This window comes from Marmota marmota, unplaced genomic scaffold (assembly GCF_001458135.2).
Source record: "Marmota marmota marmota unplaced genomic scaffold, marMar, whole genome shotgun sequence".
Classification (NCBI taxonomy): domain Eukaryota; kingdom Metazoa; phylum Chordata; class Mammalia; order Rodentia; family Sciuridae; genus Marmota; species Marmota marmota.
Genome location: NW_026000229.1, coordinates 34,566,117 through 34,583,626, shown reverse-complemented (window position 1 = coordinate 34,583,626; position 17,510 = coordinate 34,566,117). Strand labels below are relative to the sequence as shown.

Genomic DNA, 17,510 nt, shown 5'->3' with positions numbered 1-17,510 from the left:
CCCACAGTCACCAAGGATTGGCAAAGAAGTTAACTCCATCTGGGATGGAGGTGTCAGATCAACAAATGAAACCACTGCTTGTCAGTCCTGGGGGAGCGGAAAAATGCCAGCCATTGGTATCCACAGAGTGTGCAGGGGCAAGATACACTCTATTACAGATCAACAAATGAGCTTGGCCAAGGCAAAAGCGTGTAAAGTTTCAAACACTCTAAGGGAAGCAGAAAGACCACAAAAAGGACAGCAGTAAAGGTAACACAACCATAAAGGAAACTTAGGCATAAAACAGGGACATTCGATGCCAGAGAAGAAAACCTACATGCCACTTACAGGTTTAATACGTCAGCCAGGCTTATTGAGTTAAATATCTATGCAAAATAAAGCCCAATTCATTTTTTCCATAGGTGAAAATTCTTATAGTTATCTCTCCTATTAGACTGAAATGAGAAAATGTCATTTATTTGACTAAAAGAGAAAAATTTCCCCAAATAACTAGAGACATGGGACAGAGGCCAAAAGAATACAAGTAAATTACAGCCAAATATGAGGAAGGAAAACATTTTTTTAAAAACCCTATATGTCACAATTCCAAAGATTGTGACTAACAATAAAACAAAAGCTGAATAACGCCAAAATTTACAAAACATCTTTTTAAATACTTATTTTTAAGTTTTAGGTAGACACAATATCTTTATTTTACATTTATGTTGTGCTGAGGATCGAACCCAGTGCCTTGTGCATGCTAGGTGAGCACTCTACCACTGAGCCACAACCCCCAGCCCTACAAAACATTTTCATACACGTTTCCTCATCTTCTTACAACTCTGAGAAATAGGCTGAGCAGATATCACTATCATCTAACTTTGGGGGAGGAAAAAAAGAACAAATAATCAAAGTTAAGTGACTCATTTAAGGTCATATAGGTGGTATGAAGCAAAGACAAGACTTCAAGTTTTCTGAATACAAATATGATACTCTTTTTATAATATCATTATTACATAAAACTCCTATTAAAATCCACCAAAAGCATACTAATAAAATTCTGGTCAATCTAACCATGCACTGCTTACTTATCTGTCCTGTAGCCAATCTCAGAATTGTCAGTATAAAACTGCCTTCACAATCTGGTAATTTTTTTTAAGATTATTTTTTTAAGATAGACACAATATCTTTGCTTCATTTATTTAATTTTATGTGGTGCTGAGGATCGAACCCAGTGCCTCACATGTAAGAGGCAAGCGCTCTACCACTGAGCTATAACCCCGGTTCCTCACATTCTGATAATTTTTTGAAAAATTTCAGTAAACGAAAGATTTCAGAACTGAATCCTTCCTATAAAAAATAACTTAGGATCAGACTTCCTGGAGGTTCCTGAGATCCAGAATCCCAGCAGAGATAGGCAACTTTGGGCCCTACAGGTCTGTTGATTTACTCTCTGTACAGCAGATACCACCCAAAAAAATACCCTAAGGCCTGATTAGACCTAAGCACCAATCACAGTAACTTTTATACTCATAGAACCCTGCCGCAATCCCATCCTGGGACTGCATTGATCTGGTCTGTGCAAATAGAACTCCAATTGTCAGTACCTCCCCCTCCACCCTACCTTACACTGGAGAGAAGGGAAGCTGAGAGTTATTTCAACCTGCTTCAATTGATTTTTATAACTCCTGCCCCCACCATTCATGTTGTTGCCATTATTACTGCTGTGGATAACATGACACCTGTTGTATATGCTTTAAAGCCAGATCTAGTTCAAAAAAGAAAAACAAAAAAAAAATAACTTATTCTAACCATTATGATTGCATCTAATGAATTCAATTTTACCCTTTCAACACTGATGAACCTCTGCCAATGTTTGTCAAAACTAATAACAAAATACAATGTCTGTTTCACCATGGCAAATCCCTGCTTGTTCCCTCACCTACTTCCATAATGTATTGTCATTTATAACCTCTGACAGTTGTGCCACATTTCCTACATTACTTAGAAACCAAGCACAGTAATTTTAGAAGGTTTTGTACTGGAAATTGGTTTCCTAAAGAAAATATAACCCTCACTTTTCAGTACAGCTAACTCATGAGAGATGATTTTGTGTCTATGTACTACTTTTCAATATGAAAAATATTTTCAAGTATTTTTTATTTCAACAAATCTTGATCAATAGAATTTTCATTATAATTCTTCCTTGAGCTAATAAATAGAATTTGGGAGTTATGACAACACAATACATTGCAGAATAAAGAGTACTGTTGTATGAGTCTGTTTCACAGGTACAATAATCTGCACATAGTGGAGGGAGGAAGGGGTGGGCTATACAAAAGACTTCATCAGTTATCAGCACGATTCAAGGGAGAAAGAAAAACTTAATCTAGTAGACACATAATTACTAAATTTTACAATGGAACAGAGACCATTTATCAGACTTTAATACAATCTGGAAGAATATCCCTCAAAACCATTTGGTTCCTTTTGCTTTCCAAAACAGCTTTCTAATTTGGTTTTCCAAATTCTGATCCTAAAAGCATTGCCTACAATGGAATAAATTAACATTCCCCATCCCAAGTACAATTAACAGGTTCTTGGTTTAAAAATAAAACTTGATGTGATTTTGGTTAACATAAATCAATCATCCAGAGCCTCATTTGTATTGAACCTGCAGATAAAAACTTTGTGTTCTGCAAAACTAAGGACCAGATCACAAACTGAAAGAGTTACCAGGCTTTTACTGTGACATCTCTTTCTTTCAAAGAAATAACTGCATTTATAAAAAATAGCTTTCACCAAGGGAACAGGAAAAAAAAACACATATTGAGCCATAGACAAATGTCTTGTGAACTACAGCATGTCCACACTAAAAGAGACTGGAGGGACCTTCTATTTGAGCCTCCTCGTTTTTGCAGATGAGAAGTTACACTGCATCCTAGAGTTACCTATCCAGGGTATTAAAATTAGTCAGAGTTGGGCATTTAACACAGGTTCCCTGACTCCCCTCAGTCAGTGTTTTTCCCATTAAAGAACACTGCCTACTTCATCCCAAAGCAGTAAGAACAACTCTGAAGTCACACAAACTTGAGTTCAAATCCCAGCTCCCTTACTTTTTATCCCTGGATAGAAAGTGATTTAAATTCTCTAAGCCTCACTGTACTCATCTGTAAGTAGAAACAATAACATTTTCTAATAGAACTAAATGAAAAATATATATGAAGTGCTTATTACAGAGCCTAGAACAAAGTAAGAACTCAAGATAAAGTAACACAATTACAATTTAAACATATATAATATGAACCTTACATCAAATAACTCTCTAAACCACAATAGTATTATCTTGCTATGATACACATACATTATAAGTACATTCATTTTAATTATAATTACGTCAGAGAAACAGAATTGATAGTCAAAACATCAGGATCCAAAAATACCACCAAGATATCATTTCAAATGTTTAATTTCTCTTTTTATTAGAATGTAATTGACTTTATTTATTTTCAAGTGTCATATATCAAAGCTTACCTACTTATAAAAAATTATACATAATTTTGAAAAGTAACCAGATCCTAATTAAGTGAGAAAATTTTCTATAGTCATTCCACACCATAAATCTCAGTAATAAACACATTTGGCCAAGAAACTAATTTATTCACCTTTTTAAAATGGTATGATATAATAATTACAGACCCAAGAAGTTGTAAAAATAGTAGGTACTCCTCACCCAGTTTGCCCCAGTAGTAACATCTTATATACCATAGTATATCATCAAAACCAGGAAACTGACGTTCGTGCTAATTGAGATAATTCACACAGCATAAAATTCACCATTTTAAAGTGTACAATTCAATGGTTTTCACATTCCCAGAGTTGTGCAACCATCACCACCAACTAACCATCTTTTAAGGTCACCATAGCATTACACTAAAGACCGTAATATCAAATGTCTTCATTTTTTAAATTTCCTAGCTCAAGCTAGAAGTAACTTTTCATTTGTATTATTAATAACCAACTTTTTCAGAATTAATACTTTTATTTATGCATGTCTACACCAACACTAATTCTACAAAGATGTAATTCCTGCCCTTCAAAAGTTTGCAGCCTAGGGGCTGGGGTTGTGGCTCAGAGGTAGAGCGCTTGCCTAGTGCGTGTAAAGCCCTGGATCTGACTCTCAGCACCACATAAAAAATAAATAAATAAAGGTATTGTGTCCAACTACAACTAAAAAATAAATATTAAAAAATAAATAAAAGGTTTGCAGCCTGGTAAAAGGCAGACATCTGAGGTAGTACATTTCAAGGTAATAAGGTCACCCCAGGCACTGCTGGGCAACAATGGGGAGGGAGTCTATCCTGGAATAAGATGTAATAAGAGTCTGAACCATGCAGCCAGGGAAGATTCACATGAAGGATGAGACCAGACAATGCTATAAATGGAGGCAGCAACCAGGCACAATGGCACACATCTGTAATCTCAGCTACTCAGGAGCTTGAGGCAGGAGGATTACAAGCTCAAGGCCAACCTCAGCAACTTAGTGAGCTCCTCTCTCAAAATAAAAATTTTTTAAAGGGATTTATTTTAAAAATAAAAATTTTAAAAGGGTGCACTTCAGTGGTAGAGCACTTGCCTAGAACACATGAAGCCCTGGATTCAATCTCTCTAGTACTTCAAACAAATAAAAAGAAAGAAAGGCAGCAGAAAGATCATGGAAGTCCTTCCATGCCATGCTAAAAGGCATATTGATAGTGGGAAACCCATAAAGGATTTGTAAAAAGAGAAAATGATCAGAGTTGCATTTGGGAAGCATGTGAGAGAAGTAAATGGGTCTATCACACCACGGTTAGATTATAACCTAGACCATCTAGATAACAAGAACAAATGGGGAGCCAGAAAATGCAATGTACTCAGCACTAAATATTTAGCATCTGACCCAGGAGAGTCTTAGTCCCAGCTCCAGGGCATTCTGGCATAGTCTTGCTCAGTGAGGTATTCAACATGATTCATTGATCACTGAATATGTTAAATACTACCCCCACATGGAAGCTAAGACATTTTTTTAAAAAAAATTTAATTCCTTCCTTCCTTCCTTCTTTCCTTCCTTCCTTCCTTCCTTCCTTCTTTCTTTCTTTCTCTATTTATTTTTGGTACTGGGGATTGAACCTAAGGGAGCTTTACCATCGAACTATATCCCCAGTCCTTTTTCATTTTTAAAATTTGAGATAGGGTCTTGCTAAATTGATAAGGGCCTCTCTAAGTTGCTGAAGCTGACTTCAAACTTGCAATCCTTCTGCCTGGGATCACAGGAGTGCACCAACCACACCTGAAGAGAGTTTCTCTAAACAGTTAAATCTCTTCCATAACACAGAGATGTAACATTAAAACATGGATCTTCAATATTCTTTCATCATCCCAAACCCATTTATCCAGATTGTAACCAGGTATTTATTTCTGCTTAAGGCTCATCCTACACTTCCTCAGTTCTCTGGGTTTGGTCTTTTGTTTCTCCCTTTACCCAAATTATTTTAATTCTCCCTCCAATTTCACTAACTTCAACGGTCCAGATTAGAGAGTCCAGCAGTGACCCCACAATGTTCACTCAATCCCAAAGCAAAAACACAGTAGACACAGAGTCTCACTGGGCTAATAAAAACTTTTTTTTAAGTTAATAGAAAACTCTAAACATATAATAGCCAATCTAACTAAAACCCAAAGTTTTCAGGAATCTTTAGGTTGGAGCCCCAAAATGTCAAGACAGATTTCCATTCATATTATCTCAAGTTCCCATTAACTACAATACATAACATTCTTATGTTAAATAATGAACTTAAAAGATATCCATATATGTGAGATATGTGTGTGTGTGTGTGTGTGTATATATATCACATAGCACTTTTGTATATATTTACCTTCATTATGATTATACCTTTTTATTAAACATCTTCTGCCACACAAAGACCATAAGGCAATGATGGCAATAGGAGCACTAAGGGTGAGGTAGAACCCTGCTTCACAAGAGGGAGGATTTGTATTTAATTCCCAGCACCAAAACAATAATAAGAAATGGTAAGAGACTATATGAAAAGAGTGGCCAGAAGTATAAATTAGCATAAAGCAAAGGAGATAAGAGCTAAACAGAAAAGTTATCATGTCAGGAAAAATGATAGAAAACAAAATTGTGGAATTCAGGATGTGAGGGGAAAGTAAAATTTCTACACTTGTTAGAGTATACTTGCCCAGCTTGCATGAGGCCCTGGGTTCCATCCCCAGCCCAGAAGAAAAAATAAATAAATTCCACTTCTTTTGTCATTGTCTTTCAACCAGAAAGTAAAGGTATCTTATGTGAAATATATTACTAGTAAAAAATAGTTCATAACATTTTGTAACTACATACTGAAAGATCTAATTTGCAGCAGATCATCATCGTATCTGCCTCTTTAAAATGCATCCTACTGTCATAGATAACTAACTAGAACAAATTAAAAAGTAAATAAAAAAGACAAATGGAAAGATGAATATATACTATCTGAATCCTTTCAACAATAAGTTTTTGGAAAGTTGAAAAAAAAAAGAAGCTAATAAGTTCTCACACTCATTATATATTTGTCATCTGAAAAAAAATAATCCATCAGACTTTCTAGTGTACCCAATGTTAAAAATTAGAATGAACAATATTTCCTTTATCATAAAATTATTAGAAAGCAATTCTTAGATGTGCTTTCTGTAGAAAAAAAAAAGCACTATTCAAGTAAACAAGTTTGTCTAAATTATTCAAGACATAATTAAAAGAAAGAAAGTGTTAATTTTTCAGATCAGCAATGCTACTTATAAAGTCTGACACAGCAATAGCTAACTCAGTATCTTATGTCCTGCAACTATTTCAAGCAAACTCCTATGCACATTTTTTAACCTATTTCATATATACTAGAATCTGGAATTGGACATAATTTGAAGTTATACTCTAGTACTGGGATAATCTTTTATCATATTTTTCTCTCTCAACAGCAAAAATTTCTTTGATAGAAATAATCTCTGAGTAATCTCTCAGAGAACTGATGGGCTATTCTGTGGAAATGCAGGATCAATATGCCATAAAACATTCCAGGCATCTTTGCCAGTCCATGGAGTCCTTCTGACCTGCAAAATTCCAATTCTATAATAACATTGGAGGTTTGGATTTTTCTAGAGGCCAAACTCTGAAAGAGGGCAGGCTGGGTGCTTTCTCCAGCCTAAATAATTCCTGGAAATTCATAAGCTCCTTCAGTGAATTGATTGATTCTGCTTTATTGTGTTCTGATCAAAGTTCTTATCTGCTTAGCTCATATCTAACAAAGTCTAACAGAGAATCTTAGAGGGACCTGCCTAAAGCGTTTGAAATTCTCTGGGAATCCCAAAGTCAACTCTTCCATTTAGGTATTCTCAAAACGAAACTGGGGCTAGGCATAGTGGCACATGGCTGTAATCCCAGCAGCTCCAGAGGCAGAGAGGAGGATTTCAAGCTCAAAGTCAGCCTCAGTGACTTAGCAAGGCCCTAGGCAACTCAGAGAGACCCTGTATCTAAAATAAAATATAAATAAAGACTGGGGATGTAGCTCAGCAGTAAAGCATCCCTGGGTTTAATCCCTGGTTATCAACCCCCCAAAAAAAAAAATTTTTAAACTAAACTGGGGCCCAAATTAGGGGCAGAGAAAAAAAGCTCTTGAGTTAAATCAGGATGCAGAGGAAAAAAGTTCCCCAGAAGCCTGGAGATGAAGGACAATTTGCTTTACTATGGAGGGCAAAACTATGAGGATCCCAAATGTTTCAGCTTATTCCTGCTACAAGTTCAACGACAGTAGCCAGACATTGGAGTGTGCCCTGTGGGTATGCTGTGGTATGCTGTTTTGATTTACCACTATTTTTTTCAGTTCTTGGGCCTTTACTAATTTTTTTGGCTCTCATAATTATTACTACTTCACAGCAAGCCCCCTTAATCTCTCCAACAAAGGAGTGCTCCTATTGTCAGTTATCCTCTATTCATCAGTCTTCAAACTATCCCTTCTTTTTCTCCTTTTCCAAAGCAAAATAACCTATTAGCATTGGCATTCTGCCGAACATTGATTGCCCAAATGCCCAACAGTGCTTTCTTGGAGGTTCCCATCCTCAAAGCTCTAGCCTAGCATTGTGTTAAGAGCTAAAAGTGCACGCTGTGTAAGGCTTGGAGCTTTGGAGCTGGCAGGCAGGGGTCTGCTGGGGACCCGGGGAAGCACTCTTGGATCCTCGTAGAGAAGCTATTTTAGGTGGACACTTAGGTTTAGGGACAGAGATGTTGAAATGTGCCTTTTTAGGGCTGCATGGGTCACATTTCTTAACTGTTCATATAATTGAGGCCGCACTGTATCCACCAAAAGAGTTTTGAACCTCAGCTAAAATTTGAAATTTGACAGCCCCCCCCAGACACCCCCTTATTTTTTCATCAGATTGCTAAAATGATGCCAGAGAAGAGGTCTCTTGGAAATAAAATTCGTATGTCATTGCTGCAGCCACAGATTGAAATCTGAATCCACCTTTTTGTTATATGATGCCATTGCTTTGTGAAGAATCTTAATTTGTGTTATACAGTTTTAGAATCAGATTTAATTCAACACCAGCTTTATGCATTTATTTTTAGTTTGGACTGACTCCTCTCAGCATGTCAAGTATGATTGAAATTTGCTGACAGTAATTTTCCCTAAGCAAGTACATTTCTGTTATTTGATTCAACTATATACCATAGTAAACATACTAAAGGAAAAACCAAAGACTCATCTTTACCTTTTCTATCTAGAATCAGACTACTGATAACTCAACCTAGAATGACCTCGACATATCCCCATATCCCATTTTCTGCTTTAGACCATTTTTCATAAGCTTGCTCAAATCTTGCCTCCACTAAGAAATACTTAATATTTTAGAGTCCCTCCTCCCAGGCTCCCCCACACATTTGCACTGACACAGCACACCACCTTGTCTGAGCCCCCAATTCCACATTATGTTTATAGTTGGAGATTTGTGTTTGCAATTCCTATCTAAATTTTAAGTTCTTGGATGACAAACATACTTACTCTTCCTTTTACTCAATGCCTTAAGTTGTGCAGAAAATTTGTTTTTAAAATAACATATAAATATACAATAATCACATTGTTTTTAGGCCAAGGAGACCAAAAAAAAAAAAAACCTGATAAATATAAAAGCATCAAATTAGTACAATAGCCCCTCTGTAAAATCCTTAGAATCCTGCCCACTTGAAGAAAGGTGTGTACATATACAAATAACCTAGCTTTCACCTGACAAGAGTAGACAATCAGTTAAGACTATTCAGAAATAAATCAAAAGTCAGAAATGTAACTTTTTCATTCTTTGCTTCTCCTTCCTCCTCACATTTGATATCCAATCATTACTACTTGTCAATTTTACCTACTCAATGTCTCTAATCTACTAGTAATGACTCTCAAACTTCAGCAAGCATAAGAATCACCTGGAAACCTAAAGTAAACTGCTAAAGGGCTGGGGTTGTAGCTCAGTGGTAGAGCACTTGCCTTGCATGTGGAAGGTACTGGGTTCAATCCTCAGCACCACATAAAAATAAAATAAAGGTATTTTGTCCATCTACAACTAAAAACATAATTAAAACATTAAAAAAAACTACTTAGCTCCAGTTTCTGTTTCACTAGGTCTGGGGTGGAGCCAATAATTTATAATTCTAACAATTACCCAGGTGATACTGATGCCGTGGTCCAGGGACCATACTTTGAAAAAAAAAAAATCACTGCTTTAACCCATTCCTTATTCTATCTTCCATGCTTTTGACAGAGTTCACAATTTTTACAAAAGGGAAAAAAGAGTCCTTGGGTTGTAGCATGGGAAGATGACTTTAATGATGCATGAGAGTAATTAGATTTGTTCTTGATCTTGAATAGGTTCCTTGGTGGGCAGTAGACTTCTGAGGTTTTGAAATGATCATTAACACTCAGGAATGAGTCCTAAAGCATTTCTGGAGTTGTCCAGAGTGTCTCAAAATTTGAACCAGCAGATGAGGTCATGGTCATGCAAGGAGTCAGAAGTAGAGGAGGGGGAAATGAAAGCAATAATCACAGTCAAAGGGGTATTTTCTGTAGACAAGTGAATGGGGCTATTGTACACAAACTCAGTGGTTGCCAAGCATGTGGCCCAATTATTTTGCCTGTATGAGCATGGCACGGAAAGATCTCTTTAGAGAATTTGATTCACACAAGTTTTGTGTTTAGCCTGACATACAGCAGGCAGAAGCCTAGAGAATTTGAACCTAAGAGTCTTGACAAGTTTTTAGAATATAATGGAAGGAAGTTAGAAAGATCACAAAAGTAAAACGCCATCCTTAGAAATAATAAATAATTTCAACTGATAAAGAACCAATACAGTGGTCTATCTTGGTCAAAAATACTGCCAACAATAATGAGGATGACACAGTAGCCTTGGGAGACAAGAGGTCCATAATTTAAATCTAGGGTTTAGTCACTCAGAAAAACTGGAGTTTGGAGTATTCACACTTAGACTCTGCCCTCCGTAGTCTATCTTTAACTCTGGCTAAATTTAAAGTGTTTATAAAAGTTCAAAGAGTTGCATTTGGTCACTAGTACAGGAAGGAAAGACCTGCTTCAAGGCTAGAAAGGACATATGACTGGGTACTTTGCTCCCTTAGGGAAAATACCATTCATTTTGCAACATGGGAATGAAGATAGTTTAGTATTCCTCATATTTATCAGCTGCATAAGAAAAACATTCAGGTGGTTGACCTGAGCCCAACAGGTCAAGGCTAGTAAACAAGAAGTACGATGACTATGACCTAGCCTTCGGGAAAGCAACATCATTACCCTTCCCTGAGCACCATACAGGTACAAAAGAGAAGCTGGAAGGCTGGTGCCAATCCTCCGTGGTATTCACATTTGCTGTACAAGCGCTTACTAGGCACACCTAAGAGAAGAGTGACACACAGCTGCTCCATAAAACAGGGTCTGTAGATCACACAGAATGTTATGATGAGGCTGTCAAATATGAATTCAGATTAAAATAGACAACTAGAAACAGGCTGAGCAGCATGGTTCACTTCCTGTTGGGACAAGAGGTTAGAAAATGAAGCTGTGAGGGTGTCTGCTTCTCATTTTATGTGGTACAGACTTGGGGGAAAGAAGTGAAGAAGGTTTCTATGGCTCTGGTGATCCCTACATTCAGAATCCTAATTCTGGCAGATCTCTAACGCTCCATGATGCACTGCACTACACAGGATTCATTTGATCTAAGCCCTCTAAACCTGCAGAGATGAGGGGGAAAAAAACCTGAAAGACTTGAAATCCTAAGAGACAAGCCAAAAAGTCACAGGAGCTTACAGACTGGGGCTCCATTAATTCAACAGAGGATAATTGCAGAAAGTTATCGGAGAGAGAGACCTCAAAGGTTCCATAAATACCACATTTACATACTGTACTTTTCACCAGGGAGATGGTTGAAGAGCAAATGGTTTAGAATGGGATGGGATGAAATTTTTAAAGAGTTATACAGTTGTTAGAAAATGTTTATTGTTTTCAGGCATAAGAAATCTTAAAATGTTGAAGCTAACACAGCAAGCATGCAGCACAAACAAATCAGAACAAATATTTATTGAACTATAACTGTGTATGGCTTTGAACAAGATGCTATAATTCTTAGGGTTCACGATTTACAGCTTTCTATTACTCTCTCCTTTGTAAATTCTAAAGTACAATCTACCATAGAAATACTTTTGGATCATTTTAAGAACTTTAATATAGTAATTATTACATCATTGTCAAATCTCTTCTAAAATTAATGCCTTACCTCTTATTTTGTTATACATTTTTATGCCTATACCTAAAACCACTACAAAGGTACAAAAAAATGTCTTATTCTAAGTTTGATATGAATGAGAGCACAACTATGATAAATGAGTCCCTGGGCAATTGTAACAAATAAAGGACTCAAAAACCTCATGCTTTTTTTATATTAGACACTATGTTGAATATATTGATTCCAAACATTTAACAGAATGCAAATTCATACAAATACCCATGAGTAAAATCTGCCGTGGTGAATCCTTCTGGATCTCTCTCAGATTCCGCTGACTCTTCCTTAAACAGGAAAAAGAATGAGTGCACAATTGCGTATCTAGAATTTACCTTCTATATAAAAAAGATGGATTTCAATTAGCTTTATACAATAAATATTTAGTATAGAAATTAAGAAACAATATAAGTGCTTTTAGGATTTCTAGAAGGCTAATTTTGGAATTATCTTAGTTTCAAGAGCTAGTCTAACTGACTTGCTATTGTAACAAAGATGCTGAGAAAGCATAATTATCTGTTAAAATAAAAAAGTACAAATCAACATGAAAATATGATAACTTTGTGTTTTTCTCTGTGAATAAAATTATCTAATTTTCTAACAACATTCCTTTTGCATTAATGAAACCAAGGCTTCCACTTTTTAATATGAAGCAGAAATTTTTAGAAAAGACAAATCATACTCCAGGAATAAATGCCCCTCTGAAGCCAAAGACGTGACAGGATAGAAGGAAGGTAAATATGAACTCCTTTTTAAAAAGGATTTTTAAAAAGAATCCTAATAAAGAATCGAGGTATTCCAATCTAGGATTTTAAAATTTCATTGAAATTAACCAGAAATCATTTTAAAGGCACTTAATGAATAAACTGATTTATTTTCTTTAAAAAGAATAAAACATTTTCCAATTCTATTTTCGACTTGAATAAGCCACAATGTAATATACTAGTCTGTTTAAGTGATCCTTATTATTTGTAATATTTTCAAGTCATTTTCTTTTGACTATAAAATAAGTATTGATATTTCCATTTTACAGATGAGGAAACGAAGGTAAGAGAGATAAAATGACTTGGGAAGTCAGAATGGAGAGAGGAGAGGCTGGGGTTGCGGCTCAGCAGTAGAGCACTCGACTAGCACGTGCAAGGCCCTGGGTTCAATCCTCAGCACCACATAAAAATAAATAAATAAAATAAACATTTTTAAAAAAAGATAGAGAGAGGAAACAAAAACAGAATTAAGAGAGAAAAAGATCAGTTCTTAAGTATATTACAGCCACCAACTAACATTGAGCAAAATTTCTTTGACCTCCTAGACCTGTTTTTTCATCATTAAAATAGAAACCACCTACCTCTCAAATGGTTGATTGAGGTGTAAGCAAAGCATCTAACAGCACACTCAGTAAAATAATTAGACATTCGATAAGCAAGTGCTCTCCCACCAACCCTCAATTCCATTCATCTTGTATAATGGATGTATAATCAATCCATAATGCTATGGTGACAGAAAGGAGATAACAATACATGTAGAGTGCCTGGCAAGCACAGGACTCACTGGATTTATACTTGCTATATCCTACTACAGTTGTATTTGTTTTCCTGCTCTTATATTACATTATTATTACAATTTAATGCTATNCCAGATGCCAAAATTACCAAGGGGATAAGCCACAATCAAATCAAAATATTGGTCCCTCTGAAGAACTGCCTCTGCACTTACATTTTATTTATGGTTCTAATTTATTTAAAAGTCAGTTTAACCTGGCTACTTAACCAGTTATTTTAATGTATCCCTATTAAAATCAAATTCTCTTCTAGGATACCTTTACCTTTCAGTAATAACAAAAAAAAAAACTATTAAAATTTCTCACTTTATGTATTTTTAATACATGTTTCTACTAAAAAAATTCTGCAATGTATACTCTTAATAACTTATGAATAATTATAACATAAAAGATAGTTTAAAAATATATTCCTTAGGATATTACATGCCTAGGCATTTCAATGACTCCATTCAGTTTGAGTTCAAAGACATTAGATAGCTTTCTCATTTTTCATTTTTCCCATTTTTCTCCCAAATAAAATAACAAAGTAAGGTAGTAAATGTGGAACATAAAATAGATATGCATAATAAAACAGATAAGTGAAAAATATGGACCAGTTCTGCACTTATGAGGCAATGACCTTCAAAACTGGCAGGGAGCTATTAACAATGTTCTTCACAGGGGAGCAATTATACTACAGACCTCCAATGTAAGATTTCATTTCTCATAGTCTACAAATACATTTGTATATCAGAAAGAAAGAAACTGTGACATCCTTCATTGAGAAGATATAAGGCATTTTGATTACATTAATAAGCACATCCTAAATGCCAGATCAGTATAGCTGCTGCATTATGAAACCCTTGACCAATACTTTGACAGAACTGCCTACAACTGAAATTTACCAAATATGACTATCATGATTACAACCCAGTGATACATTTCTAGTCCTGTAATAACTTAAGTGTTCTCTGATTATCTCAAAAGTCATAAAAATCCTTCTAAAATACAAACCCTTATTTAAACACAAACATGACATAACAACACTTCAAGGAAAAAAGAGTTCAAATTAGCACCCAAAATTTTTATATATACAGTACTGCAATTTTTAAGTTGTTGGAAATATTGCTTCACCTAATAAGAAGCTTACCCATCCTTTCCATACTAATTTAACAGACTCTGTACCCAGTGTTTGACAAACAAACACGTGCACACACACACACACACACACACAATAGAAATGTACAGGACAAGTTGTTAAGAAAATCTCAATCTCTAAATGATCAAAAAGCTATATGTAAAAATATTAATTTCATATAAGATACTGTATTTCTTTTATATAATCTTTCCTCACATGGGTTAAAACAAAAGCAATTCAAATAGTGGTGCCAAAGAATGACATTACATATACTTTAGAATTCCTGTTTTTTAGATTCCATACAAGAATCACAATGCACAATCATTAACACATCTAGACTGTGACACTGACTACAGTGTGACCAATTACACAATGCTTAATTTTTTAAATAGCATTAAATTGTAATAATAATGTAAAATAAGAGCAGGAAAACAAATACAACTGTAGTAGGATATAGCAAGTATAAATCCAGTGAGTCCTGTGTAACTTAAAAATATTCTTTTTAACTTAAAAATATTCTTTTTCTCAATGACAATGAGAGAAAAAAAAACTACCCACAATTGTAATACCAATCAACCAACCTCATAAGTTCCACCAACTGGGAAAAATAATTAGTTCCCTTATTATGAGACCTTAAAACCACAAGGTTATCAATAGTTTCTAGTGGAGTGGTAATGTGAATTGTGTTCATTATACTTTATACCTTGGTAAAAGTTAATGACCTGCTCCAGAAATTTTATTTCACCTCATACAGGAAAACTATTCTTAAGACTCATGAAGTCTAAATCTCACACTGCTCTTGATAGGCTATTGTGTAAAAATGCCTTCAATTTCAAAACAAACGGATATAGACTTCAAATATTATCAAATAACAAAAATATCAACTCCATGTTATTTTCCTCCTCCACCAAAACAAAAAACTATACGTGGCACAATGATACAATAGACAAAAAAAAGTAGTATGCCACTCATTCATTAAGGAAATAATACATAACATTTCTCTGCCATATTCAACTACAAAAATCCTTTTACTTGATGGCATCTTTAGGACCGTTTAATCTGTATTTAAATGGCTCTTTCTTTAACCTCATGGATCTTTGGCAGCAGTTATCACTTTGGCCCAGAGCTGGTTTGGGGAGAGGGAGGAAAGGAAAGCGGAGAAAAGGCTGAACTGAGCACAGAGTCAGCAGAGAGCAGCTGCTCTCATATACTACCCAGCGTCTTTCTCACACACCGCTATTTTCCGTTATTGAGCATTGTCAGCAAAAATAAATAAATAAATGGGGGTGGGTATGCCAAAGAGGAAAGACCCCGGCAGGCAGTTTTTGTCTATCACATCTGAGCAGAGAAGCCTCCTCTGGTTTCTTACTGCAAAGGAAAGGGATCAGGTGAGACCCCTCCAGGTCTAACTCAATTTGCTTCTTCACAAAGAGCAGTTACTAGCTGTGCGCCCAGAATCTTCGTAGCTGATGAACTAAACACCGGGAGCATTGTCAAATGTTTTCAATCTCTGACTTTATAAAGGAGAAGAGGGGGCTGTGACTGCATTCCTGGGAAAGACTACTACTCCTGACGTGGCACACAGTAGTAGTGCAGAAGCATAAGCAAGAGGTTGTAAAAATCCCTTCAAAAATAGCAGGTTCTGAAAGAAATGCTGTGCAGCATTACTGTATTGTTGACGTTTTTAAGTCACTGATTCTTTCTGGCCACTGCCAACCACCCCAATAGCCGAGACTTGTTGCTAAGTGTCTACCTTACGCCCCCCCAGAAATACCTAACACAATAAGGTTTCGGGATCAAAAGGCAGGAGGAGGGCCTAAATCTTTAAAGCCCAGAGGGCTGGGCTCCCTTCAATAGGCCACTCTGCATGGGCTGCGCGTTCAGTTCCACCTTCTGAGAGCTCTGACTCACAAATGCTAGGGAAGAAATTATGACATAAACCTTTATCCTTCCAACCAAAGACCTAAGAAAAGCCAGCCAGTCGTCCTTGCCCAGCCGGGGAGTCGAAGCCTGAGCCCCCCGACGGGGCGGCCCGAGAAGGAGCCTTCCGCCCTGCCCGCCTCCCTCTGGACGCCCGCGGAGCGTGCTCCCGACCCAGTAGGGATCGAGGAGTCAGAACCCATCGCCTACACCCCCGAGAGAAAGCAGGAGAGGAGTTGAGGGGCCGGGCGCTTTGACTTGTCCGCGGCGACGCTGAGTATTGACCCCAGCAGGGGCTCCAGGCAAAGGAGCCCTGCATCCGGGCGGTCCTCCGCAGGCAGAATGGACAAAAGCGCGACGCTGGGGCTGAGGAGACCACCGGGCGGTGGCCACCGGCCAAGTTAACCGACTCGTGGGACTGAGGGACCCCGCGGACGAGGCGGCGCGGTGCTGACCTGGATGGTGCAGGTGTACTCGCTGTCGTCCAGCAGCCGCACGGTGCAGCTGTACTCGCGCTCCAGGCTCCTGCTGCTGCCGCTCATCAACCTGCTCAGCATCTTCCCGCCCGCTCGCCCGTCCCTGAGAGCGACGCGGCGGCGCTGCGGACCCTGGACCAGGCGCCCCTCAGCCCGGCAGCTCCGCGCCCGCTGGGGGCACCTGCACCATCACCCCGGCCCGATCGCCTCCGCTGCCTCCTACTGGCCCGGCTCCTTCTCCTTTTCCTCCTTCTCGGAGCCACCACCGCTTCCCCCCAGCCCAGAGCAAGCGCTCCAAACAGTTTCTTAAGTGAGGGGATATTTAATGTTGAAGTCTATTTTTAGGTACAGAAAATGGCTTGTTCCAGTTATTGTTTAAATAGAGTAAACAAATAATTATATATTTTTTGTGAGGCAAAAAAGAGAGAGAGAGAGAGAGAAAAAATTTATTCTTTTTGTGTGTGAAATGTCTATAAATTGATGAAAATCTCACTTAATATTTTCAGAGGAGTTTTGTTTTTCTTCCACATTTGAATTGGAAACCAAGACATCTGAGCTTGCATTGTACCTCTGCAATAAAATGGCCCTGTGACCTTGGGCT

General features: G+C 37.2%; 1 protein-coding gene and 1 pseudogene across 6 annotated transcripts in view; both read right to left on the bottom strand.

Moving 5' to 3' along the window:
• The window catches only part of LOC107137546, a 50,343-nt pseudogene extending 33,591 nt beyond the window's left edge, over nt 1-16,752 (bottom strand).
• Nucleotides 1-17,200, bottom strand: part of Frmd5 (FERM domain containing 5) — a 323,742-nt gene extending 306,542 nt beyond the window's left edge. For 5 of the 6 annotated variants that reach the window (XR_007343912.1, XM_015480720.2, XM_015480719.2 and 2 more), the window contains exon 1: nt 16,889-17,197. Coding sequence is in view for 5 of the 6 variants with exons in the window: in XM_015480720.2 (XP_015336206.1) it covers nt 16,889-16,990 (102 nt within the window). In the remaining variant the exon portion in view is untranslated. Of the gene's footprint in view, nt 1-16,888 lie in introns of all 6 variants that reach the window. The other variant, XM_015480718.2, reaches the window with a different exon arrangement.
• Nucleotides 17,201-17,510: the final 310 nt, after the last annotated feature.